A 20893-nucleotide genomic window follows, 5' to 3' on the forward strand; every position below is an offset into this window, starting at 1 on the left:
AGATTCAAAATTTCTCTTGTACTGTTTTCATTTCAAGCTGCTGTGAGCAGAGTTATAATGGTATCAGGATACAAATCAATGAACTATTGGGATGGCCCATTTAAGGAAGGGTGCAGACATGCAAATTTTTTTCAAATTCTAAAATTTGAAAATTATTTCATTTTTCAAAGCATGCATAACATTTTTTTTCCAAATCTATAACACTGTTATTAACTGACCTAAATGTGAATTTTTTTTTTTCAAAATTAGCATGGCTTCACAAAAATAAACATTTTTGAGTAATTGTTTTTTAACACATCTGACCTAAACATCTTATGGTAAACACCGAAATGAAAATCAAGTAGCTCAAAGTCCTATAGTTCATTAAGCGACAATTTATTTCCAATCAAACCAGAGAACTTGACATTCCCCTTGTCCAGTGAAATTACATTGTGAAGAGCTTGTGCAAATTATGTAAATTACACAACAAAAACACAGATACATCATAAATTTTGGGACCAACAAGTTCAACAATGTGAAAGTATTGTTTTGGTATGAATTAAATAAAAAGAAAAAAGGTGAAATAGTCATATTTTCAAATTACTGTCACTTTAAGGCTTCCACCCCTTCTTGCCTCTTGGTAAGATCAACTGAATAACTGTAAAAAACAGGGTTATACCAAAGTACAGTTGCACTAAGGTAAGAGTAAATAACATGGTGTGATCCATCACCATTTACATGTTGGCACTGTGAAAATTTGAAACAAAGTATTGAAAATTATTTGATTCATATTTTTGTTTTTTGTTGACTCACCTCAAAGTTGCCGAGTAATGAAGAGGTAGAGGGAGGTGCACTCTTACTCAAGAGTCTTACGGATGCATTGAGTGGTCGATTGAAACCAGTGCTGGAAAAAACAACCAATGAGTGTAAGCTTACTTGATGGAGCTAACAAAAGCAGGTAAGTGAAGGGTTAGAGTTCATTTGCCCACTTGCCCTGACAAAGTACATACTTCAAAGGTCATCTAAGGGCACGACAGACTTGGTTAGCAGTGTAGCAAAGGTCAGAGGTATAGGGGACACAATTATGTAAAGCTGTAACAAAATCTTAAGGAAAGGTGATGGCAAGTTTTTTGAAGCTTGACCTGGTGATGAGAATTTTTGTATGACACTACGGCATAAGAGATTGCACTAGAACATCTCACTGCAGCACTGGACTTTGAAATCATATGTCTTTTTTTTTAATTTAACCTTTACTCATGGAATAAAACCTTGATAGAAGGCGACTGTCCACCACCAGCATGAAAGGACATGTCTGCATAACTGTAAATAAGTAAACAAAATTGTACAAGAAGTATCCGCAGCATGTTGCAGAGGTGAAGCGCCCTCTACGTCCATAATAAGAACAACTTACTTTTGATCAAAGCCCACGTCATTGAGGTTTGTCATGGATCTCTCAAAGTTATAACTGTTTCTGTTGATTCTCCGTGGTGGAGCCTGTCGAATAATGCATATTAAAAAAGAAAAATAGTTTATGAATGAGTCATTCACTGATGGAAATGGTAGCTCAGGAGTCATATTTCAGTGGATACCAGTAAATGATATTATCACAACTGTAAACACAGTCAGAAATATTTTGTGAAAGGTGAGGCTGAAAGGAAAAAACTGCAGTAACTTATGATTATATTTTCATTATTTTTGCACTACAAAGCAATTATCTTCTCCTCCCAAAAAGAATACTAAAACACAAAGTATCAGCCTTGTCGACAAAGTGAATTGAGTACATAATGCAATCCCTGGTTGTTATGATTGACAAACATATTCCGGTTCAGATTCAGATTCAGATTCAGATCAACAATAACATTTGGCATTATTCAAAATCTCGTACTGGTTGAGTTTTCCATCTGACCCACCTCCCTTAAAATTTGTGAAATTCCTTTAATTCTAAATGGTGCAGGGAAACAGACTTGGCTAGCTTTCGCTACTTGTTCGTCTTCCATTACCCTTGAAATCCAGAACAAGCGTTTATGTATTCTGATATGTAACTTAGCTGATTGATTGAACAAATGAGTTTTAGACTACGGTAGAATAAGATAACATGTTAAATAAACTAAAACAATTATGAAAGATATGTTGTTACAGCTAATGTAGCTTCGAAAAATAATACTGAAGGTCAGATTGATTTTGACCCTAAATAGCTTCCATGCCACGACAATGACTTCCTGGTCAAGTATTTCCTGGTACACCATAGGGGAAGCTTCTTTAATGACAATTGGATTAAAATCAAACATAGAGGACGTGACATTTGAACCTTTGCTTTTTTTTTGCTGATCTTCCTGGTTGTTGCTGCCTCTCTACGACAGCAACATCCACAAAGAGAATCTAAGAAATGATACTTAATCTTTATATCTGATTTAAAGGGATAGTTACTGTAACTTTTTGATCACTTTTTTCACTCTTTTTGATTTTAATGTCAAATACTTTTTCTTGTTCTACTCCCCAAAGCATGTTGAGATACACAGTATTCAGCTTGTCAACTCAGCCTGTACATGTGTAAACCGCATTTTATTGTCGACAAGTGAATTCTTTGGAATTGAAAAGCAAATAAGTGCATTTCACACATATAGACGCTGTGTTGATGAGATAAATAGTTGGTGTTTCAGCATGCACTGGGGAGAGGAACAAGATGTCAAAATTGGCATTCAAAAACAAATGTAGTGAAAACAGTCATCAAAATGGCTACTGGCTCTTTCATGGGATTGGTACAATCAATGGAAAACCTAAGTCCAATTCACCAGCTGACCATTTGAAAACTTGAACTCCGTACTGAAATATTTGGTGTTTGAAAATCTGAACTGTTTCAATGATGAAAATGTTGATAACAGGCTGATTAAGCCCTTTCAGTACGATTATAATGGTACATTCCCATTGTTTACAATATGGTGGCAACGTCCTCAACATGTTGTCAAATGTGGGTACACAGTTATGATGATAATTTTGTGTCAGAGCTCTCTTGCTAAATAATAGTATGGTATTACCATTACCCGAATATAAAAAATCAATGGGTGTTAGACATGGCTCCTTTGCCAAAATATTCAGTTCTGAATCAGGATAAAATGTAACACCCTGTCTCCCTGTCTCTTCCCCATCTCTGTCTGTCTGTCTATCTGTCAGTTTGTCTGTCAGTCTGTCTGTGTCTGTCTGTCAGTCTGTCTGTCAGTCTGTCTGTGTCTGTCTGTCTCTTTCATCTATTGTTCATGTTATGTTTGACAGGTGTTTCTAAAACAGATTGCCTTACTGGACTAGAGTTGATGGGTAATCCTGTTTTTGGATGGAAGACGGTGTTTGTTGTTCCTTTGATAGATCGCCGCCCAAGACTTGCAAGTGCTGGTGATGTCTTGCTTCGAACCATGCCTCTGTCTTCATGCTGCCCAATAAAAACAAGAGGATTGGTTTCATACAGGTACAATGAAAATATGGTGAAAGCCTTGAGGAATGGAACAGTTGGTGCCAAATGTAACGCACCTGTACATTAGTATTCATTTATGCAAATTATTTTAATGAGTATTGCTTTTGTATTCAAATTTTATGCAAATGATCATAATCAATGTTGAATATTCTTGAACCGCACATCTTGCATTGTATAGAATGGAATGCCTCACTTATGGAGATATCCTCAAAATGGACATAAGCTGTAACTTTTGTTAGCAAAATATATTTTAGTAATTTTGATCAAGAAAACAAGAATTTTTTCTTAATTTTTTTTTTCACTAAAGCTATACTGGAAAACAAAATATCACATATTATGAACACAATAATTCATATCAAATTTTATGATTGATAAAAATAATTCTAGTCAGGACTAAAGTCAAGTTACCAACACTATATTCAGACAGTCCTGAAATGCAGACTGAGTTGACTACTAGGCATTTTGAGGAGTTATTTTGGTAAAAGTAAAAAGAAACTATATTTTACGAATAGAAATCGCCCAAAGTACCTAAAATGTTACAGATAACAGACACTGGTTAAATCTGTTAATCCCAGAACTTTTCCTCAATACTTTCAAGGACAACAAGTTCATTTACAAACTTGTCCATTTTCTTCAAGACACAGATAGTGAAATATCACTATGGTAACAAATAGACAAGATCTCAAGCACCGACTGGTGCAAAAAGTAGACATGTTACAGAAAATACACAAAATATTATTTCTTTTTGTGAAATTGCAGAAAGATGAAAAAGATTCTAAAAATCTTAGGAAAAAAATATGTAAAGTTAGGTATATAGATGAACTTACTTTTTGGTGTATGTGACATTGTTGTTGTTGTTGTTGCTGTTGGCACGAACAATTTTCTTGGTCCTCGTCATCACTGAGAGACTTTTCATTCCAACTCTCTTCAACATCATCCTCTACGACCCCCTCAACTTTGTTGTTTTCAAAAGGATCATGACACAATTGTTCCTTTTCCAGCTGTAGTCTTTCCTGTTCCGCTTCTTGCAAAAGAGAATTGTAGTCCGTCTTTTTGCGCAGCAGATTGCTCAGCATAGAATTGTTTGCTTTCCCAACTTCAAGTTTTCTCCGGACCTCTTTCTTGCTGAACCACACATATTCAGCTTCTGGTGTAACTGCAGGATGTTTAACAAACTGATTTTCTTTTTTGTCTCGGAGCGACAGTTGTTCTATAATATGCTCTACATCGTCTGCTTTATTGTTATATAGTCCTGAAAAGCCAGCACCGTTGTCACTGTGGTGTATTGCATTGTGGGTAAATTTGCTGAACCAGGTAGATGGAATGTTGTCTTGTTGTTTCTCTGCTCCACTACAGGTGAATGTCTGCTGTTCCTCTCCTCCAGTGGGAGAGCTGCTCTGTTTCTTCAGATTCTTAAAGGAAGTCCTGTAGTCGTCTTTGACTCTGACGTCTGGAGGTTTTTGTATTTGCTTTTTTCTTGCTCCTGTGTTTTGCGCCTGTGTCTCGGTAGATTGCACTTGTGTGGTTGGTTTGTAAGTTTTGTTGTGGTGTACGCCATTTGAGTATTCCTCGGCATCCCAGTGCGGAATCCCGCACGCGACGCCCGGGATGTGTTTCTGTCGTGTCAGCGATTTCACCGACACTTTCATGCAGCTTGTTCTGCCCAGGAAAGCCTTTGGAAACTCATGCGTGTCGACTGGTCCTTCAAAACTGCTTGCAAGGGATTCTCCTGGAGCACAAACTCTGTTCAGAGTAAGAAGATGAACATCTTTATCACTGACACCAAGACTGCTCTGAACATCAAAAACAAAAGTTTCCCTTCTTCAAAACTACCTATAACTGACTTCAATACATTGAAAAATTTCACAAAGATTTTGATAATTTTTTGCAGCACAAAGAATGAAACATACCCACAAATATACAGACATACAGACACCACTGACTCATCATATAAGCTCTTTTCGGTATTTATATACAAAACCGAATATGAGCTAAAAAGCATAAATGAATTTGTGCGAAAATATTAACAAGTTTATGGCATACATATGACAGTGATTAAGATATCATATTATCTCTGACAGGAAGACTGCATTCCAATCTCTGCTTTCCATGTGGAAAAATGACTGTTCTTCATAGTCTGTCTTTAACTTCAAATTCTGTCAGTTTTGCAAAGATTGTATTTGGTGGATCTTGAAGGTGACTCCAAGATATGATATTGTGTCGATAAAGGAAGTTTAAATTCATCTACAATGACCATTTATATTGTTGTCATTTAGTTCATAAAGTTTTCCAAAATAACAAAATTATTGAAAAGTCATTGTTGATGATATTGACCTTGACACTAATTGGAAATTAATTGAATTGAAGATGGTTTTATAAGTCAATGAAGTTATGAAGTTGGCGCAAAATGGTTTTAGTTGCATGTACAGAGCATACAGCAATGTTACAATTGTGATGTTTATCCAAACCCTTAGGCTAAAAAAATAAATTGTGCTGTTCCTACAACATGGTTTTCAAAAATAGATTAGGTAGAAGGCAGGGATATTTTCCCAAAGTATTTTATTGGTAAGTATGCATTTTTGCATGTCCAGAAAAACGTATCAAACATATAAAAGGAATAAAAACATAAAAGACATCTTCATTAAGCAAAAAATCAAATGCCAGGTAATGAATGCATGATTGTATGGGTTTTTTTCTTTCTTTTTTTTTTACTTTTAAGTTCATGTAGCTTTAAAAAGTTTAGGGTCAGCAGGTAAAAAGTGGGGTAAGTCGGGTTATAGGAACGACACAGTTTTATTTCTGGGCCTTATCTGGCAAAAAAACTGGCGCATACAGGATATTCTTTGTGCAAGCAACCCCAACAATTATGTTGATCATCTTCAACGTATGTCCAACTGGGTAGCACCAAATGACAAGAAGCTAAGGGCTCATTTACCTGCAAACAACCACAGCTGGTTCTTTGCCATGAGTTGAACTGTACCAGGAACTGAGCTGGGAGAAGTGGAGATAAGAACGCACTGCCTGGATTAACATGCATCGTCCTAGATGAACTTCACCGCTCCTGAAATATTCAAAAGTGTTAAAGTCAGCGTGGGAACTGCAGTAGGTCTTTGTTAATACAATCATTTGGAATGGCAAATGATGGAACGTACTGGTAAAGGATGCAATGGACGATAACGGAAGGATATGGACAGCATTAATGAAGATGGCAAAGAATCCAATGGAATACAAGAAAATATTTTTGGGTCTTTAAAAAGAAGTATGGAATGGAGAAAACCAATAATAAAGAATGGAAGAGGTTGGAATGATATGGGCAGGACTACGGCTAAATGGTTTGTGGAAGGACTGTGCTAAACGTCGCTGAATTTGATAGAATGGAAGAAAGTGGAATGGATGGAACAGAAAGTAAATATGGAATGATAGACAGAATGGAAATGGAATGGTCAGGAACACAGTGGTCATAATGGCATGGATGATACAGGATGGAATGGCATCATGGGCAGATGGAACATCATGAAGTGGACAGGAACTGAAGTGAACAGGAGTTGGAAGCCATGAAATGGAATAGAGTACGTAGAATTGAACAAGTGGGAGTGCTTGGTTAGAATTGCATAAAATGAACGTGACAGAAAGTAGACTATACCAATATGTATGACATTCTGTATGCAAAGGTGAATGATTGAAACATCAAAAAAGCAATGAATCTCCAAGACATCAGCCGTATACTGTACAGTATGTACAAGTCTTGTCCACATCACTGTTGTCTCTTCAAATATAATATTATGTATTATTTATTTATATATTTCACATTAAAAGATTACCCCTTTACAGACTAATAGAGGGGTAAAGACTCCTATAAAGTTGTAATATACCATGGGGTCCTATGTGAGAGGAACATGCATATAAAATATATTTAAATGTGCCATCGTTATTAACGTTTTTACACTTTTTCTTTGATAATGTATAGATTCTTATGCCAAACCTCAGACTCTATTATCAAACTTTCTAATGACCCTTCATGGCCAGGCACACAGATATTTTATAATGGCTGTCACAAGAACTGAGCAATTGGCTTGTAAGTTTGAAAAGGACCTTTCACAGCCCATAGAAGTAAAGATGCCTTTCGTAATCATCTAGAGGATGTTCAGCTTAAATAGAAATGTGGCTGTGTTTAGAAGAAGGGACACAAGCCTGTGCTATGTATTATATATCGGTACACCACGACATTACAGTGAACCAAATGCAAATCACATGGCTTACAGCTAGCCTGCAACCAGAGTAACAAAAAAAGCCAGCCAACTATGCATAATATCATATGGTATAGTAATCCAATATTTTGACATTTTTATCTATGTTGCCACTGGGCACGTTTTAAAATCTAGACAAACATGTGAATTTCAGGGCTTAGCATGTCCCCGGAGATTAGTTGTGCCATTTTGTCCAATATTAACAATAGAAGAGAAAATAGCTTTGCTCTGTGAGTCATTGCGTGGTTTCACCTTGGCAAAAGGTCAGTTCACTAAAGGTCGTTAGAAGCAAGACATCCTACCACATAGGGCGATAATTATTTGCTAGCATGTTTCACAAAGAATGCAACTTAATGCAAATATTCAACGCAACAAGAGGTATTTCACAAATGTGATGATGGGGTCTGCTTCAGTCAGGTTTACTTTTTAATTATTACTATATTTCATGTGTTATTTTGTGTTTGATTTTATTCTGCGGACTCAAAATCACACCACATCTGTCTGAATGTAGTTCTCATATTTGTATATTCCAGACATAAATAATCATATGACTGTAGCTTTATTAGGCACATTGCGAGCCAAACATTTATTACAAATATTAACCCCTTGACTACCTATGGCGCCGGATATATCCGGCGCCATATTGAATTACCATATACCTTGAGTGCCGGAAATATCCGGCACAGTTAAATAGGCATATTTGCTTCGTTTTTGTCGCTAAAATTCCCGTAATTTCGGCGTCAGCATGCAGAGTGACTAAGATTGATGTATTCCGATCCGGCCAGAATGTGATTGCGCCCCCGTACGTCCGAGTATGGCCAAAATCCGGAAGCAAATGTCGTGACCCTTGACCTCGACCCTGAAAGGTCAGGCTGATCACAGAAGCGTCGCGCTGATTGTTTAAAGTTTTCAGAAGTACGGACGATCGCGAAGATGTTTACAGTGTTTTTTTTTAATGAAATGAAATGTTTATTTATTGAAAACAAATGATTTATATGTAAATATGTTCTATTAACAGCAATATTCGTGAATGAAACTAGAGGAAATACAATTTTTTACTATAAGCCAGTGAAATTTTATAGCAGCCATATTATCAATATGACTGGTCACATGACTGGTCATGTGTTTGGTCATGTGATATGTGGTTCCCTAAAATGTATTTTTAAATATTGTGAATTATTTTTTGATAAATCATAACCATTTTGGATGCATGTTTCTGCAAGGAAGACATAAAGCAGGTGTTTACAAATATAAAATGTGTTGATTTTCAAATACAGAATCATGTCAGATGCTGATGTTTGTGGTTCATTTAGCCTACTCGCCTTTTGTAAGAAAAATCTTAAATGGGTGCATATATAAATAAAGTAAAGGGTAGTTATTATTACATATATGTAAAGACAATGCCATGAAAATTGCAACTGTATTCAAATTTGCGTCATTTTATTGATTCAAAACATGTCCTGATGCTTCAAATATTCATATTCTTTGCCAACTCTGGTCACATGATGTGTCATGTGATCAGTCACGTGACCTAGAAATACAAAACTTATGTATGAGAAAGTGGGAAATTTCATGCTGATTCAGAAAATATATGGTTTATTGGTACTTACTTAATTTTTACTCTAAGCAGTGTTCATGCAATGACCACACCCCACATTTCTATAAATATTTACATAAGGGGCCTGGTATATAGGAATACATTGGCCTTGGTAGTCAAGGGGTTAAGTCTTTGTCTATTTTCATAATAATGATCACGTAGATATAAGTCTATTAAAATTAACACTTTTACCCTATTTTTGCTGATTTATTTGTACAAAGGTACAGTACACACAGCAAAGCGCTCACTTGGGGCATGCCTAAGACAAGGCTAAAACAAGCCTGAGACCCACAGACTAGCTTTCAAAACTCCTACAATGTACAGGAAATCACACATAAATGTAATTCAGTGGCAATGATAGTCATCACCTTTTTACTCAATGGCCCCAGACAAGGTGAGAATAAGACATGCAGACTTGGCTGTCAATCTGGGTATGCTCTGGGCTTGCTCTAAGGCAAGCCTAAAACAAGCCTAAAGCAAGCAAGTTTTGCCGTGTACTGTACACAAGTCTGAAGCTGTAAATTTGTTCCGAAAATTATAGGTACACTAGCTATGAAACAAACTTACACAGAGAAAAATGTCATGTTTGTCTAATTCAGTTGTTTACCCCTAACATCGCAGCAATGTGGTTTCATCCATGTGCTGTACAGTGTTTTGGAAGGATCTACATACAAGACATAGGGGTGTTAAGGTTATCATTGATGGTGTAAATGAAGACATGTGATGCTAATTACCTCCTTGCCGCTACCTGTATCGTCCACTGCTCCAAAAGCATACAGTGTTGCCTAGCTCCACCTCCGTCACTACTGGCCTCGGCTTGGTGGTAGCTATGGTAACAGTCCGGATACAGCAGGACTTCAATGGACATTGGAATGTTGTTCTGCCATAACAACTCCATCTCTGACTCCATCTGCTTTGCTTTGATACACTGGAGAAAAACAACCCAATAATTACAGTCACAAAAACTACTGAATGTCAGAAAATTGTTTTGGACATCTTTTCATCTTAGGCATATTGTTTGGTAAAGGTATGGTCTTAAATATTTTAGCAGACTGGTGACAGAAAAAAATAAACTAAATATAAAAATATCAATAACAAACAAACATATAAATAAATAATAATTATATGTAATGATCAAATAGGGCTGTTTGCATATTACGTCATTATTCCCTCATTAATATGCAAAAAGTATGTATTTGTCTACAAAATTGGATGCATTTGCACGCAAGAATGGCAAAAATAACTTCATGGGCAACTGTCTGTGTTCTGATGAATACTAGAAAAGATGTGTGGTAACTCAGATATGGCAAGCTAGCTATTACAACAGCGGTGTATAAACATGGCAAAATTTGTTCAAATTTCTGGCGGCAGCGTTCAATGTAACACATGCAGCTATATTTAGTAACAAGTCTGCATATATTTGTAAGGTGGCATTTTGTTTTGCTTTGTGTCAGTTGACCAGTGCAGTGATATTATTATTATCAATCAGTTGGTCACAGTACAATAAATTACCCACAATTCTCTTTGATTTGTACACATGAAGGTTACTTTTCTAAAAACTTTTTCAGTTCTGCATGTAAGCACTAGTGTGCAGCATCAGAATAATTGATAAATAATATCTAGTAAAAGTACGTTTAGATATTTCAGTGAAAGTTTCAAAATAACCACTAAACAACCATAAAAGTCACATTCTGTAGGTACTACAAATGCCTTGCTTTTTGGGCAGTAAGTTATGACGAACTGAAGGGGTCATTCTCTGAGAAAACTTGGCATGCAAATTTCTTTTGTCACTTCCATTGCAAAAAATCAATATCCTTTTGTTTCATAAAACAGGTGCAACTAGTCTCCCTACTTTCCATCACATTATTCTGTATGGCTGACGACACAATCTCTGGCAAATTTCACAAAAATGCTATCTCCTCTCTCAATTATGCATAATTTTCCAAATTATTTAAAATGAGAATTGAGAAGAATGGTGTGCATAAAAGTACGTTTTCAAAATTTTGATAAATAGTCTGTGAATTTGTCTACACATGGGAGACATGGTAGACTTCACTCAGGTATCTCCGAGGATACAAATCGCAATGAATTATGGGAAATCTACAGTACTGTGAGTTGGTCTCCTAACAAAACAGGATGTCAATATGTCCTTACAGTTCAATGTTAACCGTTTGAGTGCTATAATGTTACCAATCAAAATTTTAGTTCAACTAATTTTTATTATTTTTTCTCTAATTTTTTGATAATTTTGGATCAAATGGACATCAAATTTCATCAGCTACAGTTTTTTTTTTCAAAATGTTGGCAAAAATCTGAAAAAAACTTTGGTATATTTTAGAAAGGCAACAAAATTGACTTTTGCGCTCAGAGGCTTAAACAGAATTCTGCACGGCAGACCTATATGAATGCAAGTTAAGTACATATTGCATCAAGTCAGTGTTTTCTTTCTAATCTTTATTCATGAAAAGGACCAAATTGTTTTCCATATAATGGTCATATCTCTGACAAAACACAATTATAAAATAGTGAAATTTTTTTCAAGGGTGCTGCAACTTATTATGTATTTTCATGTATTTTTGTCTCGTTTGTGAAATGGGAGTTTCTTGTTCAGTTACTCAACTTTTGTTAGTTCATGTCTAGCATTTAAGTGATAAGCTGTAAGCCTGTGTGTGTGCGATATCCAATGCCCCATGTTAACAGTATTTCAGTCTGGACGACAGTTCATTTGTCAACAATATATTGCTCAAATGCATTCCCTTGGCAAGGCAAACTCTGTATTTCAACATGCTTTATGGTCATATTTGTTTTCTAGAAAAAAGTAATGAAAATATTATTAAAACCTACATCTGTCGTCCCTCTAACTTACAATTCTCATCATATGGGATGGTTAAATCTCTCTCATGAAATACACCAGTGGAATTTCTTTTCATACATTTTCTTACAAAACTTATTTTCATGACTGACTACAAGCAAAAATCCCTGTGGCATGTGCTCTTACTCTCCAGTTTCAAAATGAAGTCTGTATGTATCAGTGATATGTCAAATGACCCTTTACATGCCTGAAAAGTCTGCAAAAATCTAGTGACAAAGCTGATATCTGTTGATATCTGCTTCAATAGAAGAATATACTGGATTCAACAACAACTGCATTGAAACGTGTACAAATACATTGAATGGTACAAACGTACGGTAAGTACAGAGATCTTTATTCAAATATTCACTATAACATCTAACCTCATCATCATCCTGTCTACATCTATGTGGCAGCCCACTGCCAGAATCCACTGGAGGGCAGTGCACTCCCTCCTTCCTGCCTTTCACTGACGGTTCCGGCTGCCTACCATTCGCTACAAGCATTCCCAAATCCACAAACAACTTCTCCGGATTTTCCGGGTTCTCCTCCTCGTCATCCATTCCTTTTTGTGCATCTGGAATAATCACAAAAATTTTTTTTACAATAATGATAGATGGAGATTCTAAAAAAAATAAAACATGGAAAATAAAACATGGGTAAGATTAAGAAAAGCTTGTAAACCTGTCTGCCCCTATCCCTTGTGAACAGGTCCACAATCACTATTGATGACAATAGATTTGGGATAAACCATTATTGAAAAAGGGTAAAAAGCATAGTGAAATGGAAAATGGAATTATGAAAATAAATGAAGATGGTTTAGCAACACGTCAAAAATGTTCTTTCATGTGTGTGAATATAACAGGCACAGCAATTTTTGTTGCAGAAATATTCAAAAAATATTTTAAGAGCATTTTTGTTCTAACATCACTCATCCTGTCCAACCTATTTGTGGTGCTGATGAGAAAAACGGTGCAGTGATTTTTCTATTTTTACACAACTTGTTGAGACTAGGTCTGCTAAAACTTGAAGGTCATCCAGGACAACACCCAGAACATCTCAGCTGAAACTCTGTATCCAGTTACTTATGAAGGATTTCAAAACACAACACAGGTCTTTCATTTATATGCAATATTAGATGTTTATACCCACAAGTTTTGACAAGACTTTTGGCAATTAAAAGAGCTTGAACGTGAATAATGGAAAAAAGCTCTTTATTGCGGCTGATGTTTTCTGAAAGCATAAGATCACACATCAACGGTTAAGAGGTGATGTGCAGAGATATGCTCTGCCACAAACCGTAAAATTTGTGTCTGATTCTGTCAGAAGAAGGTAATTTGTCATGCACATCTCAATATACGGTATATCCACACCAGTATATAAATCTGTGATCACAACAATTCACAGATGAAATTTATCTGTAAATTCTTTCAAACTTTGTTTTATACTGGTAATGTTAACAATGCACCACTCAAAAGAATTTGGAAAATTTGATTTGTCTTCAAACATTTTTTCCAGTTTCATAAAAAATTTTTTTAGACATTTATGCAGTGTTTTACAACATAAACTGAGAAATATTTTAGAAAAGAAATTTTGATAAAGCAAGAATGTGTAACACTTTTACATATTTAACAATATTGATAGATAAATATTTTAAACAGGCATTTTTGCTCTTCAAAGTTTTCTCAATTTTTGTGAAAATTTACCTGAACAAAACAGCATATCCAGTTCAAATACATTAATGATAAAAGTGATAGTTTCAAGATCACAATGTAAATGACTTTGCAGAAAAAACTGATCCTTGTCACTGAGTAATCAGAGGGACAAATACCGATACCATTCAACCCTTTGACCACCATGGGTTAAACCAAAACCATTTTATCAATTGATGACTATGGACCTCTTTACTGGGAATCAGGGGGTGAACAGGATAAGAAATGTTGTCTTTTGCTTCAAAATGTGACCTCTATAAAGCCGATGGTCAGGTGTGTTAAAAATTAGAATACAATCTCAGCAATATGACCAAGGACTTTGTCATTGCTGTAGTGTGGACTTGATTGTAAACATGTACTTATTTGAAGGACGAAGAGAATTCTTTGTTCAATTCCTTAAGTTCAAGTTTCTTAATCAGAAAGCTGATAGTTGTTATATTAACCCTTTCACCCAAGTTCCCTGTATACAGGTCCAACTTTACCATAGAAAACACTGGATTTGGGACAAACCATGGTGGTGAAAGGGTTAAACCAAGGACACGGCAACTGTGATTCCAAATAACACTCAAGCACATAACTATAAATATAGTTCTCATTATCATTTCTAAAATGTATTCTGAATAATTATTATCGTTATTACGTTATTAACAACAAAAGAACAATTATGTATATATGTGCATTTATACAGGTATGTGTGTATAATATGTGAATACATGTACATAGATACCTACACAGACACTTGTGTATAAATGTGTACTGGTATCTATCCATCTGTCTATCTATCTATCTATCTACCTATTTATCTATCTATTTATCTATCTATATATCTACACCATTTATATCTATCTCCTACCATCTATCTATACTACATCTATCTATCTATACTCTTTCTATCTATCTATCTATCTATCTATCTATCTATCTATCTATCTATCTATCTATTCTCTCTCTCTCTCTCTCTCTCTCTCTCTCTCTCTCTCTCTCTCTCTCTCTCTCTCTCTCCATCCGTCTATATATTAATCAACACATACACACCAACAAATATGGTCGGACACCTACTGGCAGATCTGCATGTATCACGGATTCAAAGTTTATGCAAGAACCCAGGACTGCTTGTTGGGATTGACAAGAACCCACTTGCCCTTTTAACAATGTCAAGTAAGGTCACACACCACAGACCTTCACAAGGCTCTGCCAGCCAATGTTCAATGCCCTGGTTTACATACAATCACTCCACTCACAATGCTAAACTCACTCAGAACAGAGTGCAACGGCAAAAAATATCTCTGACAGATTCCCCCTGGGGCCACAACAATCAGACCTTGACCTTGAAAGAGGTTACTGATATGGGTCTGTACTGGCAATAACATTAACTTGAACTATTCAGATAATCTCATTTATTCTATGAAGACTTGTCAATAGTGCTTTCCCCCGAAACTTGACTCTCATCATGAACTACATCACATCTCAATATATCAAAATTGGATATTTCAAATATTTTCAGTGTGTTTAAAAACCAGGTTGCTTTGAAATTTTCATCCCCCATCTCTGAATATCGGTTGATCCACTGGTAGTTCAACCATACATGAGAATCAATATAGTCAAACTGAAATTTTGGAGGTTGACCGTGCTGTTTTGAGTGCTATGTTTAGATCTACATGGAGGTTATAAGAAATGGAGTGACAGAATTTGACTGAAATTTACAGAAATACAGATGAAGAAGTAAACTGTGCCATCCCTGAGGCATTCCATTTATAGCAATGGGGAACATATGGCTTTCAATAACTGTCAAGCGTAATTACTTTTAACATATGGCACATTAAACAGATTGTTATACCAGTATGGTATGTAGCTTAATAAATCGCTGATATCAGCTGTAAATTGCCGGGCAATTTGGATGACATCACCAACGGTCACCTGGAGATTATTCACCCCTTGATGAACCTCCTGCTTCGTAGCAACTGCAATTGACCCCTTGAACCCACACACCTAATGACCTGTGACATCACAGGTGGAACTGCCCCTCCACAGATTTCACCAGGCTAGCTACAGCTTTGCAACCCTGACTTGTGTAAAATTGAACATATACAGGTACATAGGTACATTTTAAAAATGTCGTAAATTACCTGTACATATCCTGGAGTTTATTAAGTTAAACAAACATATCTGATAATATCAAAAGATAATTGTCTACCAAATTACCTCTAACATGACAATTCTACACAAAGCTCCTAGCATGAAAACTTATAATCAGTAAACTACAAAATGCATTAAAATATATTCAAATTTCTTTCTTATCTCCTTCACAACACCTATTATTTGAATAACTGCTGACTGTATTTGTCCTTTTATGGTCAAAATGTTAAATATTTCTGAACAGTAATAAGTAATTGAAATATGGTAATTTATGCAAATTACATTTATGCAAATTACATGAAATTATATATGCAAATGAGGTCATGTTCATTGAAATGTTTGGCTCTAGCTACAGAAAGCGATATATTTCCTAATCTTGTAATTTTTAGAATTTTAGATTTTTCATCTTAAAATTTACTCATTCTTGCCAAAAAAATGACAAATTTCGATAAATATATACCTGTAGCTGTGCAAACTTTGCATCCAGATAGCGTTTCAAAAGAGTCAGTGTCAATGGTAAAATATGAATATGATCAGCACTGAGTTTTCATTGGTTGATTGCCCTGACTGTAGCAAATACTATGCACTTCTTGTCCTCAGCTGACATTGGCACAGTGCCAGGAAAAATTCCTTCTTGTCTGACACAGCCCGTTAGGAAATTTCCACAACTGGATACGGAGTTCACGGTCAGGTTATTCTTTAGTGAAACTCAATTACACACAAGTTCACCCGACACGAATGCAGTCACTCTGGCATGTGTACATGTACAGTGAAGTCTGCTGCATTTTTGTCAATTTTAAATCGATTTTACATTTCAATCATTTCCTTACAAACTCTTTTTCAACATACCATATCATGACTTTTCTTGTATAGATTCCAACTGACACTATGTATATATTTTCCAATTTTACAGAAAAATTGATTATTATTCTACTTTTGCATTTATCTGTATATTTGATAATTTTGACAAAATAGACTAATATTTCTGATTCAAAAATTCAGGAAGCTTATAACTGCGAAATTATAGTTCCTGAAAATTAAACAATGCATGTACAGGTTCTAGACTAGTAGAAGCCTATGTTCAAACTGACTCTTTGATATAAATTGACAAAATCCATGTCTATACAGTACTTTGTGCTTTATCTCTATCACACCCATGCAGTGATACAGCCCTATTGTTATCAATACCAGAATTGGACCTCAAAACAAGAAAATGGGGGTGAAAGGGTTAGAGGTTAGGGGTCAAACTTTGGCCTGAATACAGTACTTGATCAGTCCTCTCAATGACTTAAATTTCTGCATATCAACTTATGACCTTTGACTTGGCTTTTTGAACAAGCTGAACTGTCCATTGTTTTTATTTGTGTTTTCTCAATTTATTGCTGTTTGTGTGTCAATAAATTCTATGCATAATGATGGATTTCACCTTCAGAGAATCACCATTACCAGTAAAAATTTACAAGAAGTAATTGAGAAAAAAAAATTAAAACAGAAATGCGATAACTAGTATTATATCATAACAGTATACTGAAGGTGCAAATACAGCAATCTGATTGGTCGAGACGTGAAAATAACTGTGCTGTATTCGCGATATAGCACAGTTGGCACAGTGCAAGCTCTTGGCAAGAGCAAAAATCATTTTTTGACATCCATGCTAGAATTTCATTTTACTGTTATGATATGAAGCACACCTAGCGGCAATATACCACTTGGTTTTGACCATTTTACTTTATATATGCAATCACTTTCACTCGTGCATATATGTTGTGAACTGGTCAAATATTTTGGTATACCGTCGCTGGGTGTGGTTTATTGCGTAATTCTTATATTCTCATAGGTGTATGGTGCTATGAAATAATATTTATAATTACTATTTTACACAGTTGTTCACTGAGACCCCTAAAGCAGCCATATTACAATTCTCACAATAATCTTAGGGAGGCAGGTTTCCTTCACATGTTATATATGGCACCCTAACTCACTAAGATGAAACCATGCAAAAGTCGCCTTTGTTCAACGTGTGCCTTAAAAAATGCAAACAAAGCAAAAAACAAACTGATCCCTTATTCTCAGTGCCGAGATCACTCAATAGCCCCAGTCTTACAAAAAATGACTTTAGTTGATATGATATGAACCAAAACATACAGAATGAGAAGTGTTATACAGAAGGCTGCAGCATTAAATAAACATTGTTCAAGGTACAGGTAGATGGCAATAACAAGCAAACACACTAGGTAATTTGCATATGAGGTTATTGAACCCAAGTTCTCAGTGGGACAGTAATTTTGGCTTTGGTCATTAATCATGCTGTTTGTGTGTTTTGGGGGTTTCCTGTTTATGTCAAGCCACTGTCAAGCCACACAAGTGAAGCCAATGTACTGGTCAAAGCATAGCCTCAAGGCTATGAACTGATGGCAGCCGTACTGTCATCCAATGACAAACAGCATTTCATAAAGCAGGGATGTCAGGTTTGCTAATCCTCTCATATGTCCCCTCATCAAAACCCTTCAACCCCCACTTCCAAATGTTGGGGTTCAACTTTACCATAGGAAACAGTTTGGCCTCTTTATCAACAAGGCAGAATCTGGGTTTTCTGGTCCAGTACTGATCTCCACACCCATTCATTGTGCGTAACCCACACCCAATGTTAGCCGCTGTTGTCGCAACTCCACACATCCACTTTCATGTATTTCAGTCAAACACACCATAAAGCCTGATGGAAAGGATATTATATATCGCCTTGCTGAATGAACTTAATTAAGGAATTAAAACAGGCATTTATAATGACTATTTAATGGCCTGGCAGCGGTAACATTTGATGATATTTTTCACTAATTTCATGTTTTATGTCAACTACAGTTTCCTTTTCTACTCCCAGAAACAAGTTGATTTACATATTCAGCTTGTCAACTCAGCCTGTACATGTGTAGACTGCATTGTTATTGTTGACAAGTGAATTCTTGTCCAGACTAGAATTCAAATCTAAACTGTAACAGTGCATTTACACATATGCACAAAATATGTTGACTAGCTGAGTAGTGGATATTTTAACATTTTTGGGAATAGAATAAGAACTTGCAATCGATATACAAGAAAAATTTTGTGAAAAAATCATCAAAAATTAAAGCTACTTACCCTTTTCCTGTCAGACAGTAATAACTGTATCACTTCCCCATCAGCCAAGTTGGTAAAAAGCGGTATTGAGCCAAAACATGACGTATTTTCACCCACTTGGCTTGGTATGCTATAGCATCTTTTGTCTAAACAAAATCGACTTTGCAGTATTATGTTTTCAACAGCTTTCAAATGTACAGTATTATGTTAAAATACATCATATGGAATATGTTGTGTTTCATTAATTTGAACCATATTGACCTGGTGGTGAAATATGGACTTGGCAGGAAAAGGGTTAATACTGAGGGACTTTCTGTGTTTTTAACTTAAATCATATTTGTTTAAACCTGTTTTGACAGTGTTTTGGTTGCAGTGGCAAAACAATGGATTTAAAATGAACACACCCAGATGACTAGTCATCATTTGACCAAACCGGTTGACACCCTAAAAACAAGGGCCTCCTATTGGGCTGAAAATGATGTCACATATCTATAAAGTGTAATCCTTGATGCATTTCCCAGTACTTTTTGTCCTCTTTGCAGTAAAGTGGACTTTTTATTCTTCTTCTCAAATCATGCAGAAATGCCCGTATGTTGGCAATGTCCAATAGGTTATTGTTGGAAACTGAATTACTATACTGTGCACACTTGTCAAATGCATTTGGTACACAATGCACAGCACTTAGTCTATATGGTTAGTAGGAACTTAACCCTTTACAGTTGGGACCTGTAATTTTTCCCACCTAAATTTTAGTGCAACATTTTGCCAATTTTCATTAATTTTTCAGTAATTTATTTGTAATTTTGGAGGCAAAGGACATAACTTTTCATTGACTACAATTTTTATCAAAATTTTGGGAAAAATCTGAAAAGAAATTGTCTTGATCTAAAAAAATTTGTCTGCAATATATTTTATGAAGGCAACAAAAGTTGACTTTGGTACTCAAAGGGTATTTCAACATGGTTTGGGGAGAAGGAAATCACTTCGTTTCACAGGACAAAAAAACAAAAGAAACAAAACAAAACAAAACCAAATTATCCAAATTAAAAGCTACAAGTATTGTCTCTGTACACAAATCACACATGAAAGATCAGACTACAAACAGAGGCGATGAAAACAGAATCCTTAGTCTGAATTTCTGTTAAGGTAGTATGCGCCTCCAGAGTGAAAGACTTACGGGAACTTTTGCTCAAACTTTCCTCAATTAAACTCAACAATTCAAAAATGAGGGGTCTTCATGCAAAGTTTGGTACTAGAAGAACAACTTTCCTATTTTTGACAGATATTTGAAATTCAAAATGGCCACCATCCCTTTGTAATCTCTATTAGGAGAGTAAGATTTTCAATTTTTTAAAAACTACGACAGTGAAGACTTTTCTTTCATCAAGAGCTTCAAAATGAACCCCCACATGTGGTAGATCAGAAGAGAATTGATAAAATTTGATGGCCTGAATTTCTGTGCCAGGCCGAGGGGCATTGTACTTTAAGAGTACAGTGCTGTATTTTGTAAGATAGACATGAAATCATGAGGATATTGATCATATTTTCTTGGTATTTGTATGTTCCTTATCACAGTGAATCCAGACTGTGGTATCACTCATGTCTATCAAATGTCACCTCAATACTATCAGCTTGGAACACATCAACAAAACTTGCAGCAACTTCCCTTTTTATCCATCAATTTATGGCATCATTGTAGTCCAGTATCCGTCCATAGTTTTCAAAACATAGGGCAAAGTCCCTGAAGCTACTATAGACATGGATACAAAATTAAGTATTTCCTTACTGTAT

General features: G+C 35.6%; 1 protein-coding gene across 2 annotated transcripts in view; it reads right to left on the reverse strand.

Moving 5' to 3' along the window:
- The window catches only part of LOC139125010 (atos homolog protein A-like), a 34917-nt gene that overhangs the window by 7371 nt on the left and 6653 nt on the right, over nucleotides 1–20893 (reverse strand). For both annotated transcript variants that reach the window (XM_070691117.1, XM_070691118.1), the window contains exons 2-8: nucleotides 12524–12717; nucleotides 10024–10217; nucleotides 6381–6506; nucleotides 4273–5188; nucleotides 3275–3403; nucleotides 1391–1473; nucleotides 793–883 (exon numbers count right to left, since the gene is read on the reverse strand). In XM_070691117.1, the coding sequence (XP_070547218.1) occupies nucleotides 793–883; nucleotides 1391–1473; nucleotides 3275–3403; nucleotides 4273–5188; nucleotides 6381–6506; nucleotides 10024–10217; nucleotides 12524–12717 (1733 nt within the window). The remainder of the gene's footprint in view (nucleotides 1–792; nucleotides 884–1390; nucleotides 1474–3274; nucleotides 3404–4272; nucleotides 5189–6380; nucleotides 6507–10023; nucleotides 10218–12523; nucleotides 12718–20893) is intronic.

Source organism: Ptychodera flava (assembly GCF_041260155.1).
Source record: "Ptychodera flava strain L36383 chromosome 23 unlocalized genomic scaffold, AS_Pfla_20210202 Scaffold_24__1_contigs__length_23054250_pilon, whole genome shotgun sequence".
Lineage (NCBI taxonomy): Eukaryota > Metazoa > Hemichordata > Enteropneusta > Ptychoderidae > Ptychodera > Ptychodera flava.